We start from the raw sequence: 19509 nt of genomic DNA on the forward strand, positions 1-19509 counted from the left end.
CTTTGATATTGATTTTGTTGCCCGTGCTATTTGTGGATTTCTTCTCAGGCCCCCTGAGGTGCCAAAATGACAAAGCCTTCACCTATTCGCCGTGTTTGGGTACAAATGTCTGCACAGCTAACTAGACATCATACCTGCGTCCAAGGAAACTCTTAAAAAAATAAAATCAGGAGCTGAAAGCTTATAACCGAATTAACCAACTAAAGCCACATAAATAAAACAGTGGTACGAATTGAGGGTCTGTAGATCCTGATGTATGAGTCAGATCGACCCTGTGAGCGCAGACCGCTGACTGTTTGGCGAGAGGCGAGTTCTGGTCATTTTGGCAGCACAACAGGGGAGCGTTTGCCAGCTTGACCCCCGCAACATGCTGCAAATTGGAGTTTTGAGGCAGTATCCTACTCTTTTAAACAGGCGTCCAAATGTGTTCTCGTCTTTCTTCTGTAAAATGGTGAAAATCATAGAGATAGCAGTCAGGAGCGATGTTGGCAAGTTTAAAGGAACAGTTCACCCAAAAATGAAAATGATGTAATTATTTAGTCAACCTCAAGTTGTTCCAAATCTTGTTCTGATGAACACAGATAAAGAATGTTTGTAAGTAAACAGTTCTGGGGCACTATTGACTTCCATAGCAGGAAAAAACTATGTTTCCCACATTCTGCTGAACAATGAAATGTATACAGATTTGGAATAACTCGAAGGTGAGTAAATAACGACAGTTATATTTTTAGAAGTTTTTGGGGGGTGAACTGTCCCTTTAACACAAGAACTTCTGTGAGGTGCAAGTTTTTTTTTTTTAAAACAATGCGAGGCTAAATTAATATGCAAGACGTGTGCTCCACCAATGTTATGCAGATACAGACCTTGCTGCGAGAGTCCACGTTGAGCAGACACACACCACACGCCAGCTCCTTCGCACTCTTAATGCCGTGCCTCAGTATACAGGAGGAGAAGTCCAGGGAGTTCTCATCCGGCTAGAAACACACAAGCATCAAAAACACACCAGCTGTCAGTCAAACCTTCGATTGCAGGGGCCTCTGAACCTACCCGTCAACTTCATAGCTGTTAACAATCGATACATCGGCCCAAACAAGCAGGTTCAAAGGCGAGAAAAACTCTCTGCTCTCCTGCCACATTCATAACGCTCCAGAGCGCTTGTGCGTTTCGGGTGTTCAAGCGACAGCGGGCAGCAACTAATATTATCAGCTGGTACTGATGTTCCCGAGAGTAGCTGTGAGACTAAGATCTAGCTCTAAAGAATCACACCACAGTTGAACTCCACATATAAAAGCACACAGCACATAAGGCTGACTCGTTCTTTTCTGCGGGAGAAATGATGTTCAGAAGTTCCTGAAATGTGCATTGATGTTTCTACAGGAGATAATTGGATGTTTACATTGTTTGAATAAAATGAAAGGGCCGTCATTTAACGATCTAAGCGCATTTGTCTATATGGCACGGCGCAAGTGCACTAATGGCGTGTCCGAATCCACTTTTGCTGCCAGCGCTCTTGGCGCATGGTCTAAGAGGGTTGTCCATGTTCTCTTACTGAGTAATAGATGTGTTTTGGGCAAAATCTCCAGTTAGACTCATCTACCATTCCCTTTTAGAGCCAGTCTTGCTCGCGCCATTGAGGATTCACTATTTACATGGAGGAATATGCAAGTGCAAAGACTGAACGTTTCTCGTGCGAGGAAACGTGTCAATCGTGGCAATCTACAGAACAATCTACTGTACACAATAATAATATTTTTCATACAGTCTTTTATTTGTAATCTACGTCATGTTTGTGTACAGCTGCATGTCCCTCTGTGTGTAATAAGATGAATGTATGCGCGTGGCCTATAGGTGTATATTACTAATGTGCTCTTTAAAAAACCCAAAGAAAATTGCGTCGTGGACTTAAGACCAGGTTTCAGTTGGTCAGTGGCGCAGTCCATTTCAATTACCTCTAGATAGCAACATGCCAACAATGCGCCTGAACACACACGAATGCATTTTCTATTTAAACAATGTGGCGCATGCTGAAACTAGCAAAAAACACTTGTGTCGCACCTGCTACGACATTGTGCCGGGTATATTATAAGTGTTTTTGCTCATGCTAAAGCCCCTGTTACGATTCTGGTGTGTTGCAGGTGGTTGCCAGGGTGTTGCTAGTGATCGAATTGGTTGTCAAAAGAGACCATGCTCTCTATGCGTCTCAAAGACATTATCAGGCATAAATATGGCTGTAGTCCATACACCTATTTTTCATCTGCTAGCTAGATGACAATATGATATTAGAATGTGATTTACTTAAAAGAACAGTTTACCTATACATAAAAATGTATTTCTTCCGTTGAACACAAACAAATCATTTTAATATAAAAGAATTCCCAGGGCTCAAAATGGTGAAGCTTTCACAAAGCACATACATCTATCATTAAAGTAATCCAAATGACTCCAGAATGTATTTTGAAGCGAAACGACTAATATTTTGTTTTTTAGAGACCAATATGGCTTGAATTTACGTAAAACAGAGCATTCAATTAAAATATAACTATAATGTTGATAACTTTGTATATTGTACAAAAATATACATTTTTACAAAATTAAAAAAATATTTTCCTGAGCCTCATAAGAAGATAACATGACAGCATTTTTATATAAAATATAAAATAATATACAATTAAAATATAAACACCATAAAATAATTTGTGTTCAATTTAATAAAGGAAGTCATATACATCTGGGATTGCAAGTTAATGAGTAAATACTGAGATTTTTTCCAGTTTGAGGCAAACTCACAGTAAGGTTTGCGAGTGACATGAAGCCCATGAGGTTGTTCCACACACGGCTGATGTCTTTAAGCAGCTCCTGCAGTTTCTCAGAACAAACGGCCGTGGCTTTGATACCCAGTTCAACTCGCTTGGTCACACGATACACTTCCACCACACCTATCACAGCCAAAAAAAATAATTTCAGCCATAAATAAACCTTTCCCAACACATGGATGAAAATAAAAGACACAATGTTTTGTGATCGCTACGGCATGACAAATTATCACCGGAGGCTATTCATGCTGGCAGCAACCTTAGAATGGGAAAATGTAAAGATGTTTCTTCTGCATGTGAAGACAAAAATGGCTATGGCATCACAGCCGTCTCTGGTACCTCGATATTGAAGATACAATGATGCCCCGGGCAAAAAATAAATAGCAACTGTTGGAATAACAACAGGCCTGTCATCAACATATTTATTTATTCAAAGTCAATAACTGGCGATTCATTTTCATCTTTACAATGTTATGACCGGGTTAAAGAGGATATGAAAGTGGGAGGTTGAGGAGGCGGGGTTCAAGGGTATATAATAGCTATATCCTGTGCCGAAATGTATTGCATAAGAGCCCCAGCCAAACATACATCAAATAAAATGTATTATTCTTTTATTTTATATGATAATGTGAACCGTGAAAATAATGAGGACAATGTTTTTCTTTCCATGCATACACGAGACACTTGACTGTGTACCCTGTTTTAAAAAGCCTACATTTTAAATAAACATATCTTAACATCTTTCATTAAATAGAAACATCTTTGTTCCATTTGTTTTTCTAAACTGTCTGTATAAATAAAAATTTCTAAACTGTATAAATTACAAGGACATGTTGATGTGATGAGTGTTAATGGTAAAAATCTGAAACAGTAAATGCACCTGGACCAGTGGTTCACATCTTACAAAATGGTCTATAATCAAACAGGCACGTCAGAGACATTTGCAACGTGATGTTTTTTCAGCAAACTCTAGCCTCTATCCACAATTACTACACCCTAATTCAAGAGCTTTAACAATCTTTAACAAGAGCACTCCTCCACACACACACACTCCTAATTTAAATCAGACCCCCAACAGTGTGTGTGTGTGGAACCGTTCAGCACATAAGGCAGTACACCTGGCCTGTCTGTTTGACAGAAGACTACTGGGGCTCATGAGGAGCAGGTATGAATGTGGATGAATGAAAAAGTGATTTTAGTCTTACCGAGCAGGTACTCCATCCCCTGTGCTGATTGGATGACCTCTGTGCACACTATGGAACTGCTGATGCCATTAAGGCTGTTATTGGCAGTGGTGATAACCTAGAGGGGGGGAGAACGTTTAAAGAGAACAAAGGAGCGACACGAACGGCAGAAAATAATGTTACATGCATACAAAAGAAACGTTATTAATGAGTCTGGAGGTGTGTTACAGTACCTGTAGAGCGCTCTGCAAACACCTCTGCCATTCAAACGCATATCGCTCGCTCTCCTGTTTGGAGAATAAAAGTAACAGATTAAACAGAATAAAAGCTTTGTTCATTCATAACCTCGAGCCGAATTGAGCGAAAGAGATTACATGTGCATATCAACGCGAACATGTGTAGCAGAGGGATAGAATTCACTGACCTCCACCTCTCCGGTGAGATCCTTGTACTTGTCGCGGATGACGGGCAGCGCCGGTTTTTCGTTCAGGGTGTTAGAACGGTCTCTGAAGGGCTGCTCGGGGGCAGGAGAGGGTATGGACCGGGCGATTTCTTTCTCTCCCAGACTGTGGCTGCGTTTATGGGAGCCTACACAGAGATAATGAAAGGGGAGGTCGCATTCAGATTCCTGTTATAGTATTTTTCGATGGACGTGATAAATATTTAATCAGTCAGAGTGTTCATCCCGCTGTTTGACAGAGTTTCCAAGCACTCAGACCGTTGTCGCCGATCCAGGCATGAGACAAACCAATAATACCTCATTTGAAACAGATAATTATTATGTGCAAAACAGCACCATGGTAATATAGGCATGCATTATTCATCACGCAGAACGTGAGCACGCTGCCACAAAACACTCGCCACACACACACACACACACACACACAAGTGAAGAAGGTAGAGTTCCACCGGGAAAAGAACAGCAGTACGGTAAACTCATGGAACTCAACGACGGGGGATCAAACCACCAGCTGGGAAACACATCAGTCTCTGCGTGGTTTCAGATTCTAACAGCGCTAATCCATTACAACATAAACTCCAGCCTTCAGATGAACTTCATGATAGGAAGAATAAACCCTTTTATTGGAACAGCGGATGTGAGTGGAGATCAATAAGAGGCAAATAAGATTTTGTTATTGAGTAAGTCCCCTTATACATAATGTGTGTGATAAAGTGGGTTTTGATAAAGGATTTGGGTGGCTTCACTGCAAGAAATGTATTTCTGTCTTGTTTTTCCAGTACAACTATGCAAGATACATTTATTTGAAAAGAAACTTAATCTTAATTTTCGAGTATTAAAAGTAGGGTTGCACCGATAAAATTTTTTAAAGGCTGTGTACGAGTATTGATTTTTTTTCTGTTACTTGCCGATACGAATGCATGTAGAATAAACAATTGTATGTGATTTTCACAAACTTTCAAAGCAAATTTCTATCAGTTATGTCAATTATGTCATCGGCCTTTGGTGTTGGTGCTTTTTTACCAGTACACAAGCTTAGTATCGGTGCATCCGTTATTAAAATATATTAAATCTTGTTTTCTGACAAAAATCAAGTATGTTTATACTTAAAAGATCCAGGAACATTCTTAAAAATAATACTTGTCTGTCATGCCGATTTTATTTTTAATAAAAATGATAATATCAATCATCCAACTTTAATCTTTTATATTTTTTGTTATTTGTGCTGGGAAAACAAGACAAAAACACTTAGAAAGAAATGCATTTTTTATGTTCTACTGACAGTGTAGTACGCTTCAGACACCACACTGCCATCTGTTGACTTTCAGACAAATTGCAACTCTAAGAAATGTTCACTGCATTTATTGTCTACTAAATGCTAAATGTCATTTGTCAAGTATACACTTACCCTGCACAGACAGGTCAAAGGTGGCGAGCTCGTTCTTGATCATTTCCTCGCTGGATTTCAGCTTGGCCTGCGCACTTGCCTTCAAAAAGTCTGATTTGCCAAACTTAGGCTTGTCACCTTGAAAGGCACCAAACTCGTCCGATGCTTCAGCCAGGTTGCCCTCCGAGCCAGTGTCAGCAGTACTAGGAAGGGAGTCGGATTTCTCAGAAACCATGCTTGCAAAATCACCAAAGTCATCATCATCTTGTCCAGACTGCTCAATGGAGCTGAAGTCAGCAAATGCTTCAATCCTGCTCTCGGTGGAGGCAGCCCCATCTTCGATAGGGAAGGTGGTCACCTTGGCAACCGTGGTGTGGGTGATATTCTCTGAGCTTCCGAAAGACGTCTCCTTCCTGTGGACCACAGCTAAAGACGGAAGTGCACCTAGTGACCCTCCCTGGAGCTTCTTACAATGAGCAGATGAAAGATCTTCTTTGTCTGACCAGTCATAGCTGCCCAGACTGCTTACAGCTGATGTGCCAAAAGGGTCAAATTTTAATTCATCAGCATCTGTAATGACAACATGGGACACCTAATTTGAAAAAATCATCAGTATTAAAACAGTGATACTATCTTTAATGCTAATACTACTATAAAATGATATATATAATATTGTTGCTGTCCTTCTGAGACCTCGAATGTTCAAATATGGAGATACAAATATGGAGATACAAGGTTTCAGAATGGACAGCAGCGATCCATAGTAGTGTCCAAAAGTGATGTCCCACTTTGGAAAACTGACACCTTTGCTTTGTATTCAAACTAATTGTATTTAAAATAGTTCACCTTCCAAATGAAAACTCTTTCATAATTTACTCCTCCTGTTGTTATTTCAATCCTGTATGACTTTCTTTCTTCTGCAGAACATAAAAGAAGATATTTTGAAGAATGCAGTTAACAGCCCCTCCCATTCACTTGCATTGGTTACAATAGAAGTGAAAGGGGGGCTGTGCTGTTACCAACTTTTTTCAAAATATCTCCTTTTGTGTTCTGCAAAAGAATAGGTCATATAGGTCTGAAATGACAGGACTCTAACTGATGACAGAATTTTCATTTTGAAGGTGTACTACTCCTTTAACAAACAAAGATGCATTAAAAAAATTCATTCATGTTGCATAGTTGTACTTGGAGATTTGAAAAGAAAGTCTCTACAGTATGTCTTAAGTAGTTTCAGGACAAATAAATACAACAACAAAATAAAACTATTTCTTATAATCGTATTAAAGTTATGCACATTGTTCCCAAATCTCACTCAAACATGAATTCAATCTTATTTGTCTACATACCATCGACATACAGATACCCAAATATTTGTTGTTTCGAGGTAAAATTATAAAGGGATTTACAATGATAAAATGGCCGATTCTCATTCAGCAGCTTCCTTTTTCCTTGAGCGCTGCACAAAGACGATTTGTACGTTGTGATGCGTTGATGATGTGTGGGGTTCATAATGAATCATTCTTGATAAAATCATGTGACGTGGCCCTGGTTCATTACCTAGATTCCTCTGCCGCACATCCACTCTAATGATTTTGTAGGTCTTATCTACCTTCACAAATCCAGAAAGAAGCATTCTCAGTCCAGGTGCTCAATTTAACTCGACAAGACTGGATTAGGGGTGTCTACACATGCACACTAATGAGTGTATACGTGTTTTAAGGTGAAAAGTGAATTGTACATATTTTTTCCTTATTATTGTTTTGACTAGTAATCACAATTGGTCTGTGGCTCAGACAAGGAGATAAAATTTTCAGCCTTCCAGTGTAGCCTTTCAATGTGCAATTATTCACACTTCCATACATTCATCCACCCTGACAGACTGATAGAGGAAATGTGGTGTTGTATTGCGCAGTAGTCTTCGAAGCTACTGCGTGATCTTATTTCAAAAACATATTTTACTCTTACAACTTACCTCGATTAATTACGTAATGTCTGAACTAATAGGACCCTTTTCATGATATGAAAAACTAGGGCTGTCAGTGTTAATGCTTAACTTGAGCGTGATCAATTAAAAAAATACGTTTTTATACAAAGTGATGTACAAATGAGAAAACATCACGAGGCCTCCAGGCTCATTTGTAAATTCCATGATATGGCCATTTTAAATGAAAGCTTGAAGCCTGATTTGCATTTTCTGCGGTTGCCTCTAAAGGCAAAATGCCTCTAAAGTTGTTACCATTAACATCTAATTAAAGGGAAAATGAATTAAAGGGAAAATGAATTCCCTCCAAGTTGTTCCAAACCTGTATACATTTTTTTTTTGCTGAACACAAAGATTTCTGTTAAAATGTTAGCAACTGACATTTCTGGGACGTGATTGACTACCATAGTAGAAAATATTAAAATGGTAGTCAAAGGTGCCCTAGAACTGTTTGCTTTCCTACATTCTTTAAAGTATCTTCATTTGAGTTAAACAGAACATGGACATTAGAGCATTTTATTTCTACTTTGGTAGTCAATAATGGCCTGTTTGGCTACAAGCATTCTTCCAAAAATCTTTCTTTGTGTTAATAAGAAAAAAACATTTACAGATTTGGAAAAATCAAGGTTTGAATAAATGACAGAATTTTCATTTTTGGGTAAACAATTTGTGAAATTGACAAGCAGCCCGTGTAGTGTGCTAACTCTGAAGACTACATCTGAGAAACAAGATTGAAGGATGGAGAGAGAAATCAAGACGGCACGCATGTCTGCTGTACCATTGTTCATATTTATTACGACAACACTGGCAGAGAGAGAAAGAGATAGAAGTCACAAAATTTCATGAAAGATCTGTTGTTACAATAGTCTTGCCAAACTAACAATTAAAAAGTTTTTTTGTTGTTGCTTTTTTTTCTAGCATTATGAGAATACAAGAGCATGCAGAGGCAAAAGCAGAAGTCAGAAGAAAAGAAAAACAGGACAGATTATCCCAAAACCAGATGCAGAGCCCAGTATTGAGAAGGCAATTCACAGATTAAGATTAGATTATTTCTCATTGTCAAAGACACTGTAGTTGGACAAAAAAAAGACAAAGAAACCAAGAAAAAAAGGAAAGGTGGTACAGAACATTTAAGCAGAATCAAGGTGATGCTAAATACTGATTTTTTGCAGTTAAGTAAAACCCTTTGAGAACCCGAGAGTTTATCAAGACAACCCTTTGTTCTAATATATCAGTAATTCCACCACCCACAAGAACCTACGCTTTAAGTCTTAAGGTTTATGCCAACTAGATTTAATATTTACTCTGTTGGGTGCTCAAAGGGTTAAAAGAAACCAGAGATATCCTATTAAAGCATTTGTTGGATTGAGTGACAGGTAAACAACAGACAAAAGAGACAGGACCCTTTTTCTCTCGCCATCCTGTACATCTCAGTAAAGGAGCTAGTTTTAACCCACGTCTAAAATGGAATACTTTCATATAACGCAAAGCAGTTTTCTCTTCATAAATACAAATAACACGCTTTCTGGCATAAATACTTCAACACAATGAGCAGGAGTATTAATCAACTCTATCTCTATTCAAAATAAATACAAGTTTATTTTCCTGTAATAAAAATACACTATTAAATGTGCATCTACACACTTCGGTTCTTGGTAAAAACATTTGTGTAAGTATGCCAGAAATATTGACTGATAATTGACTGTGTGTAAATTCTTGTCAATTTCACAAATTGAGAGTTGGCACATAGTGAAGCAAAGCTGGAAGAAGTTCCAACTTCAGTGTGGTCTACAAAAGTGAACAAACCTGAAATAAACGCATGTATTTGTGAAGGAACATGTTTAGAGGTTATGACCTGGAAAAGAGACACTCTTAGCTTCACATTCAGGGGTGTGGTGCAAGCGTTTGGAAACCCAGACTCTGAATCGGCTACAATATTTATACCTGGGCTTTACAGGTGTACGATAACCAAACTATTGACTTCTGAAAATAACAAGTTTTAACCAGACGGACTGAAGTCTTGGTTCTGGAATGTCAGTTACGTTGTGGTTTGAATTAGGGGTGTCACACTATACTGGTATTGACAAAAACCGTGACGTAAAAAACTTTCTAATTGATATTGTGGTCATTTTACAAATTTTAAGAACCAAAATGGTTACAAAATCTTTCTTATCCTTACATTTGAAATTTAAGTGTGATTTGTTGGCCAAAAAAGGAGAATATCAAAAAATAAAGATGAATTTGACTGATAGCATTAATCTTTTTTTAATCGAATAGATACCGTGATAATATTGTTACTATATTATTTTGGCAACGATAACCACAATGTAAAAAGTTGATGTCGTGACAGCACTAGTATGAAACGTAAAAGATCCACATTTTGGAGACAATAAGAGCCATAATTTGTTAGATGTGGATTTAATCATAATGAAAATTGTGCAAGATTCTCGTCCTTTAAAATTGAAGGTCCAAAAAAAGTCAACTAACCTAATGATAGTAATGTCATTTCGAATTGAGTTATTAGAGCAATGCATTTTATTTACTCTATAACATTTGGCCTTCACCACAGTTACTTTTGATAATAAAAACTTAAGAAAATAAGTTAATGGAAGAGACTGAATGTTATTCAAGTGAAACCACGCTCTTAAAAATCAACAGAATAGGAAAATTATGATGGAAAGGAAAAAGGAAACTGGGATTCTCACGGAGCGGGCTGCAATTTCATTTGATGCAAACAAATAAGCAGTAAGTTTGTTGGTGTGCACCTGGGAGTCAACATTCAAAATATGTTTCTTTCCAAGACTTTCCAATAAGACATGACCATTTGACATGACAGGACAATACGATCAAATGCATTAGCTAAAATTTCATTGTTTTGGTCAACTTGACTCAAAAACTCAATAATGCTAATTTCAACAGGACGTGAACGAAAAAGTAACACATTTCTAATTCATATTAATGGGAACTTCTGCTTAAGTTTAGGTTTAGTTTTGTTGGGACTCTAGTGAGACCACATGAACGTATCTGAACTCTTCCGACTGTGCTTCCTAAACGCCAACCAGAGGACATGAGAGCCGACGCTCACTAAATGAAACACTGTGACGGTGTTCTCACCCTGATACTTGAGGACATGAAAGGATGAAGTGAGCACACTTTCGGGATGTCTTACATGTAGACCAGATAACATGAGAAGCAGAGAATGCGGACTATAACTCAATGATGATTGATGACAGAAGACATTAAACAGTTGATATGAACAGACCTATATATGAAGAGCTACAGGCATTCATATAGTATGTCTCTAATGAGCAGACATTCCAAGACCCCTCAGGGGAAGGGTTCAGTAACTTTGCGATCTCATATGTCTTCTGCTTCATATGCCTGTCTGTATAATGCCAACTCATGCTTTAATGATATGACTCGGGTTAGGTAAGGTATTGATGCTGCTCAAGTGTGCTAGCAGGAACGGCATTGAGGATTTTCCATGCACACGCAAACACGGATAACCATCGGACGGATGCACGGTCACATTCAAACAAATATGTAGGGATTGTAACAGGATGATAATAACTGTAACACCTGTTCTTTATAAAAATACAAATGTGATATGTTTTAAGGTGGAATACTAAAGGCATCTGTCAAGCTCATTTATCATGCTTGTTAACCAAACTGGTCTCTGGAAAATCTTTACATATTCTATTCATAAATGATATTAATATTAATAGCTTTAAGATTTTGGGCAGTCGGAGTCGACGGAAATTGTTCTGATATCTATGTTTGTTTCTCCATTCATTAGGTGTGTTTCTGTGGGACTATATTGTGTTCGTGGACTATTTGAACATCTAAAAAAGAAGATATTTCAAGAAATGTCTCAGTGGTTTTGTGTCCATACAATGGAAGTCAATGGGGGTCAATGTTGGTTACCGACATTCCAGTGTGCAATCCTTTCATTTAGTTTATCATCTTTCTCTGTAACTATTAACGAAATCAGCAACTATATGATGCATGTTAAGAAAGTCCTGTAGTATATTCCAGCCATTAGTTTGGACAGACCGGAAAAATCTCTTATATTGCGATGCAACAATTTGGTTAGATGCTGTCTGGAACAGCAAAAGCGTAAAAATCGTATCCACACTCCACACACAGTCCCCTGTCCACAAAAACACGGGTATTTTCTAAGCCACCGTTTTTTTCTTTGCAGTTAAGCCGTTCATCCACACGCAAACGAAGTACTCAGTCACTGAAACCTAACTTTGTTTAGAAAACTCCAAAATATTTTTAGAAACTCTGGTTCAGTGTTGATATGGTGTATGACGTTGTTATGAGTGCCGCATTGACGCCAGATTCCAGGGTTCTGATTTGCCAAAACGGCTTTATGGTTAGGGTTGAATTGCCACCTGTTGGTTTGACATGCTTTTGACTGCGCTTTATAGCATGTTTTTACGTTTTCATGTGGACGCAGGTTTTTTTTTTAACTATAAAGGAGAAACTCTGTTTATAAAAATATCTGTGTACGTGTGGACTAGGCCTGAGATGCAATCTGTGTAATCGGTCAGAGGGGTTTTTTGTATGAGAGTTGGATCACATGTTACTAATAAAAATGGTGCTATATAGTACTAAAAGTGGTTCTTTGCTCGTAATATGGTCCTATATAGCAAGATATATTGGTTCTTCAGGGTGACTGAGGTGCTATGCAGCACCGTTTCCGTATAAAGAACCTGTTAAGCCCCTGTATGGTTCTTCGGCGGTACTATGTAGCACCTCAGTAATCCCAAAGAATCGCTGAAGCACCAAAATATGGTTCTTTATAGCACTAAAAGAGGTTCCTCTATGATTACGTGCCAAGAACAACTTTTAGTGCTATATAGCACAATTTTATTTAGTCCAGCTTTGTCCAAATTCACACCACTGCACTTCTTTTATTGGAAACTATGTAGTATTAACCGTATTATTAACATGCCAACAGTTTTAGACGCAGGCCTGCACAAATGTATACAATTTGAGATTTTCCGTAATTTTGTCCCGTAACAGCTACTTTTAGTTGTTTTAAAAGATCTCTCACATTGCACTGACGCTCGACTCATCCCTATGAAAACTCAAGTAGATAAAGTTGATGTTGGCTACACTGCCTAACGGATCGGTTTTCATCAGTTCAAGGGATTCTCTACCTAAAATTGTTTATTCTGTCATCATTTACTCACCCTTAAATTGTTCCAAACCTGCATTAATTGTTTTGTTCTGATTAACACAACCAAAGATATTTGGGCGAATGCTTGTAACCAAAACAGTTCTTGGACACAACTGACTACCAAAGTAGAAAAAAATGCTCTAAATGTCAACTGACATTTCTGGCACCTTTGACTACCATTTCAATATTTTCTATTACGGTAGTCAGTTGCTAACATTTTTCCAAATATCTTTGTGTTGTAAATGTATACAGGTTTGGAACAACTTGGGGTAAATAATATTTGGGGGAGTGTCCCTTTAAAGGTAACAGCATGAACACAGTTCACCTGCAATAATCAAATTTAGTTAACAGATGAAACCTTTGATCATTCTATATGAAATGCTACTTTGTTTTGGTTGGGTTGATAGTACAATCAAAGCAGGGGATACTAAGGGAAACCAACCAATGAGATGTGACAGCAGTGACATCATGGACGGGAGAGAAAACCAAGTCACAAGTCATTGAGCATATAAATGTGCTTTCGTAGCATATCACTAGGAGTTATAATACCAGTTATTGTGCTGTTAGCGATAATACTTATGAGATTCACAAGCACTTTAAGACTGGCAAAAATAATGAATACATAAACTAAATTAAATAAATAAATAACAATAAATACCGTAGTCTACAACTGTGCATAATTATATATATATATATATATATAATTTGAATGAGAATAAGGGCCTTATGAGGAAATGTATTAAGTTTTTGATATGTAACTAACTCCATACAGATCTGGGCCTCAGTTGTTGAGCCTTTGAGAGGTCTGAGTAGTCAACTGAGTGTGTGTGAGAGAGAAAGTGGCGAGAAACAGGGCCAGACTTCACCAGAGCAAGCGTACTAATTCCTCACCTGCGGCAGGGGGTTGATGGGACGACAAACCAGGGAGATCTAGAGAGCTATCAGACATCACATGCTTCAGGTCTCCACCCATGTCAGACAATTTCATGTCCAGCTGAACCGAGAGCGCATCTTCTGAGTCGTCCTTTCCCACGCTGCTGCCCCCGATGGACGGGAGATCTAGAGACTTAACAGAGGCAGAGTCTTCTTTGGCCTGCTTGAATGCGGCCACTTTGTCTATAAGACTTTTGTCGGACGCCCCCAGTGCCGTGCAAAACTTGGAGGACTGGAAGTCTGCAAAGTCGTCAGTGTCACTCTTGAGCGATGAGAACGATCCCCCGCCACTTTCTTTGTTATCGTCGTAGGCCAGGCCGCCCTCCAAGGAAAATTGTTTGAAGACATCGTACTTATCGGCACCGATTTGCTGCCTCTGCTGGGACGCCTCCCCCTGGCCATCGCTGTTGCCATCTGCAGAAACTGCAGCGTTTTTCTGATCTCTTGAACTCCCGAATGCCATGAAGTCAGCAAAGTCGTCTTGTACCGCTGCCCCAGCTCCTCTTCCAATCGTGGGGGTGCCGTGTGATGCTTTGGAGGAGCCGAAAAGAGCAAAATCGCCAAACTCATCACCTCCAGTGCTGGGAGGTTTGGGGACAGTTACCGGGGGCACAGAAGGGAACAGATTGAGTTTTGAGTCGGCGGTGGGAACGGGAGAAGCAATTGTGGTGAACAGGTCCAGGTCTGCCATATTAAGAGGATTTCTAGGTTGAGCCAGAGAGGTTGGCTGTGACAACTGTAGAGATTGAGAGGAAACGAAAGGAGGAGGAAAAGTTGGCTGGAACTTGGACTGGTCTGCTGGTTCTAGTGGAGAAACGGTGTCGGCTGTTTTGAAGTCTGTGAAGCCATCGTCGGCACTGACAGACTTGAAATCAGCAAATCCCTCGCCTGTAGAAAATGACAAGACAAGAATGGAAGGGTGTGGCTTAATACATTTCATGCAGAAACAACAGAGAAAACACAGCGCCTAGAGTCACCCTCTTAAAAGAGAGTAATGGACTAACAGCGCTTAACACAAGCTGCAAACAATTGTTAAATGAAATAAAATTCATCACAAATGCCCCAGTAAGGAAAGAATCACAAGCACAACACAGCAAGAGAAAACTGAAACACGCACTCAGAAGGCATAGTTCATCCCAAAATAAAATTCTGTCATCCTTCACTTGATTTGAAACCTGTAAATGACTCTTTCTTGTGAGGAACACAAAAGAACATATTTTGTAATAATGTTGGTTATCAAACAACTTTGGACCCCATTTACTTCCCTGGTATGGACAATATCTTCATTTGTGTTCTGCCGAAGAAAGACAAACAGGTTTGGAATGACATCAGTGTGGGCAAATTATGACAGAATTGACAGTTTTGGGCCCCTTTACGGGCAATGACTGGAAACCTTTATTTTGGTCAAGTGCTTTCTAATTATGATGAAATTACTACGAACGCAGACTAATGCACGCATAAATAAAACACACTCAACCCTCAATGCATCTCTTACTCTCCGTTTTGGCTTTCTGTCCAGACTGAGGCACATTCTTGTCAATTAAACAAACCCTGTGTTTCAATCAGCTTCCTTGTTCAGCAGTAAGGGCCATACCTGTCAAGTATCCCGTTTGGCCGGGAAAGTCCCGTATTTAACTTTGCTATCATCCCGTTTAAATATTTTCCCGTATTTTTTATATTTCTATAAAAAAAGAACACTGGGCGCAAAACAGTTAAGCGGAAATCCCGCCACGCAGCTAATTTCATTGGTTAGGCTTACAATGACGCGTAGGTTTAGGGATCAGTGTTTGGTGTAGGCAATCAGTACTGTGATTCACATGACCAATAAAATCTTTAGAATCGGCTGCAGTAGTTTGTAGTTTGGGGGGGAAAAGTTGCGCGAAGAAGAACAGCAGCATCCCGAGGATTCCCATAATGCACCCCAAAAACCACGGAGCATCGATGCTCACTATGTTGCCTTACCGGAAATCACGTTACAAATGACGTTTAACTGAAATCGCATGAACCAACTCAATGAACTTCATGAAACGCGATAGAACTTTTGACAAGACAAATGCTTATTTGATGCTGTGAACAAAACTGTTGCAAGACAGGCAGGCAACACAATCGAACAGAATAACAACGGTCAAAGCATTTTACGTTTTATTTGTATAGAGTTTTACTAATGCAGAGTCCATGGATGTACATGTTTTTATATTTCAGTGTGGATAAGCATCTTTTGGTAAACACTTGAAAATTCAGTTTTTTTAATAGCAAAAACGCTTTCTACTGTAACGGAGTTAGTATAGCTTTCAGATTTTCAATGCATGCTTAGTATAGAGGTGTTCACAGAGTAAACAAAACGCGTTGAAAGTGTCTTTTGCTAAACCTGTGGGAGTTTATGAAGAGAAACCACTGCAACCATTAACTTACTGGCATTATGACAGCTGTTCCCACTGGATTCTGCTCTAGTGAGACAGGGACATGTACACATGCCCATATCAGTGTATCAAATACTGATCAATCAGGAATCAATACTGTTATTATATACAATACTAATCGTCTCAGAATACACAGGCTGTTGAATATTTACAGTGAACACAATAAACAGGCACTGTAGTGTGGTGGAGCTGCATTAAATGCAATTGAAGAAGCAGTTTTTATGACCTGAAGATCTGTCGTTTTGCTCAGTCGTGAAATTATTTTTTTGTGTGTAAGTTGAGTGAATCTGCTTACCAACAGTTTTTCTTTCTGAAGGCGGCTCAAGCTCTCGGAAAACACTGTATTTGTCCCCAGAATCTGGATCAAAAGAACAAACGGAGCCTCCATTAAATCTCAAACAGCACAAGTGTATTTTGTAACTGGACTGTGTTAATAATTGTAAGAGGAGCATGGATTTATGCAAAACAAGACTGTAAGACCATCATTCTCCAAAGCGTTTGTTCATTGTTAAACCTATGACGGGAGGCTATGGGAATATCTGCCATCCTCAAAGGGCTTAATGACTTGTTTTATATATACCTGAGACAGACGGTGTGGCTTCTGCAGGCTGCTCCACTGATAGCTGCTTAAACGCTGCATATTTATCAGAGGAGGAGTTGGATGAAGATCCAGATACTGGAGTCAGCATGGCAGGAACACTGAGCCAAACAAACCAGAAAACCCAATAGGCTCAAAACAGAGAAGTACTTGCTTCTACAAGCCAAAACATTAAAGTTTGTTGTAATGTTTCTCTTTGATGCTCTCAGACTAACACCGCGCCACGTCCGGTGAAGAAACTGTGTAAATAGACCCAAAGGAACAGTTCACCCAAAAATTTAAATCTCTCATGATTTACTCACCCTCAAGTTATTCCAAACCTGTATACATTTCTGTTGAATATATATACATATATATATATACATATATATATTTGTAGAAATCTTAGCAACTGATATTTCTGGGGCAGCAGAACAACAGAACAAATAGATGTATAAAGATCTGGAATAACTTAAGGGCGAGTAAAATGGGCTGAAAATCATCATCCAGTCATCTTTTAAGTGCATAAATAGGCTTTCTATTTACGTTTCTCTTTTTTTTTTACTAAAATGTCCACATGAAAATACTGTAGTATACTATACCTTAGTATTTACTACAGTAAACTGCATGGCAGAAGTGCATTTTCAGATTTGAACTGAAGATTATGAGGATACATGAATTTTGTAAAGAAAATTACCCACATTGATAAGTAATTTACTATGAACGCTGCAATATTTCATGAAAAAATTATTTTCAATTTTAATTTGATTTCAATGGGACTTTAAACTGTGCAACTCATTCACTCATACATGCACAGAACAGGCAGATGACAGATTCCTTCCACTTATCTAGTTCCCTATGATTTGTTTGATGTGGAGATGTGTATGGACTCAATGCAGCCAGAAATCAAGTTTTAATCGCAAAAACTAATTTAAATAGCAGTGGGGCATCAGTTAACCTCACATACAAGCACAACGACAAACGCACTTCACATTCCAAGCAGCTCCGTCTAATGCACATGCAAAGCTGTATCACACGCATGCTACATCGGGACATTTAGAGACATGGAGAAAAATATTAATATCAAAATGTTCATAAAACTAAAAGTAAAATAAAACTAAATTAACTGCTGCTCTTCCATCTCCAGAAAAGTGTGCTTTCATGCTAACTAAAATATGCAAAGCACATACTGGAAGGTTTTAGACGAATTTCCCTATGCATAAAAGTCTGTCCCCCCCATCTTGGATCACTTCCCTCAAAACAACCATATTCCAGCAAAGAACAACTTTTCTCACTTCCTGTATTAATCTCAGCACTTCTCATTTTCTCTGCTTTAATTAGCGAATGATCTGGCAGCCTCAAGAACCAAAACATTCCTCTAAAACAGGGGTGTCAAACATACGGCCCGCGGGCCGTATCCGGCCCGATAAGGCGTCCAATACGGCCCGAGGGAAGATTTGAAAAATAATTCAAATATGAAATAAAAGTTTATTATTATTTTAATTAATTTAAAGTTTATTAATACAATCAGATTTTCGCTGCCATATTATGTTTTGTTTTATTAAATTTTTTATTTTATCATTGATCATTTAATTGGGCTTCTGCCGGAACCCCTAACAAGCATGCGCATTCTGAAGCGCCGCCTACATTTCGAAAACAAAGTCGGCTAAGTTGTGCGGCAAGGACTAGTGATTTTAAAATGTCCAAATAAAGAAAACTGACGGAAGAAGACGTATTTCTTCTGTGAGTTCAACGGTAGGCCGGTATGTTTAATCTGCTCACAAGCCGTGGCTGTGCAAAACGAGTAGAATATTAAACGGCACTATGAGATATACGCAGAGAAATATGATAAATACACTGGACAACTTCGAAAAGTCAATAATTTAACTTTAGCCTCGGAAAAAAGCAGTCAATGTTCACAAAAACAACAGGGACTGATGAAGCTGTAAAGCTATTTGATTGCCAACGAAATCGCAGCGGGATCAAAGCCGTTTTCAGAGGGAGAATTCATCAAGAATCGGTAATGAACATTAACAAGTCCAACCTGCGCTCTCGACTCACAAACAGACAGCTAAATGACATCATGAGATTGATGTGGTTGAAGAAAAGAGATGTCAGGAATTAAAATCATAATGCAGATGCGATCTAGATCTTTTGTTGTTAAAGGGAATTTCTAGTATATATTTATTGTTCATATCCAAAGTGAAGTTGTACTACTGTACTAATTGTTAAATATGTTAAGGCAGTTTTTCCTATTAGTGAATTATATTGTATAACTTGTATGGTTCATATTTAATGTGACCGTCTGTACACAAATAGAGTCTGTTGCATTTTTGTCATTACTAGTTTAAAAAGTATCTGACAAAAAATATTCATATTCAAAGGAAAGGGTTTTGATTGCCTTTACCTAAACAAAATAGTTTTTTCAAAGAGGAATAAGAGTGTTATTGAACCGTTCTGAGGATTTATTAAATGCACCTTTTACAGAACAGTATGTCTTTCTAGTTTTTTTGCTAATTCATTTGTAATTTGGTGCAATATGGTTTAAAAAAGGTGATTCGGCCCG

The 19509-nt window shown here is 38.5% G+C and overlaps 1 protein-coding gene across 13 annotated transcripts in view; it reads right to left on the reverse strand.

The window, feature by feature from the left end:
- Window positions 1-19509, reverse strand: part of synrg (synergin, gamma) — a 38228-nt gene that overhangs the window by 6922 nt on the left and 11797 nt on the right. For 7 of the 13 annotated variants that reach the window (XM_079481122.1, XM_079481119.1, XM_079481115.1 and 4 more), the window contains 9 exons: window positions 16947-17065; window positions 16662-16724; window positions 13905-14834; window positions 5866-6414; window positions 4422-4585; window positions 4231-4284; window positions 4019-4115; window positions 2788-2936; window positions 864-974 (listed from right to left, as the gene is read on the reverse strand). In XM_079481122.1, the coding sequence (XP_079337248.1) occupies window positions 864-974; window positions 2788-2936; window positions 4019-4115; window positions 4231-4284; window positions 4422-4585; window positions 5866-6414; window positions 13905-14834; window positions 16662-16724; window positions 16947-17065 (2236 nt within the window). Of the gene's footprint in view, window positions 1-402; window positions 442-863; window positions 975-2787; window positions 2937-4018; window positions 4116-4230; window positions 4285-4421; window positions 4586-5865; window positions 6415-13904; window positions 14835-16661; window positions 16725-16946; window positions 17066-19509 lie in introns of all 13 variants that reach the window. The other 6 variants (XM_079481116.1, XM_079481120.1, XM_079481111.1 and 3 more) reach the window with 1 other exon arrangement.

Source organism: Barbatula barbatula (genome assembly GCF_947034865.1).
Source record: "Barbatula barbatula genome assembly, chromosome: 19".
NCBI classification, from domain to species: domain Eukaryota; kingdom Metazoa; phylum Chordata; class Actinopteri; order Cypriniformes; family Nemacheilidae; genus Barbatula; species Barbatula barbatula.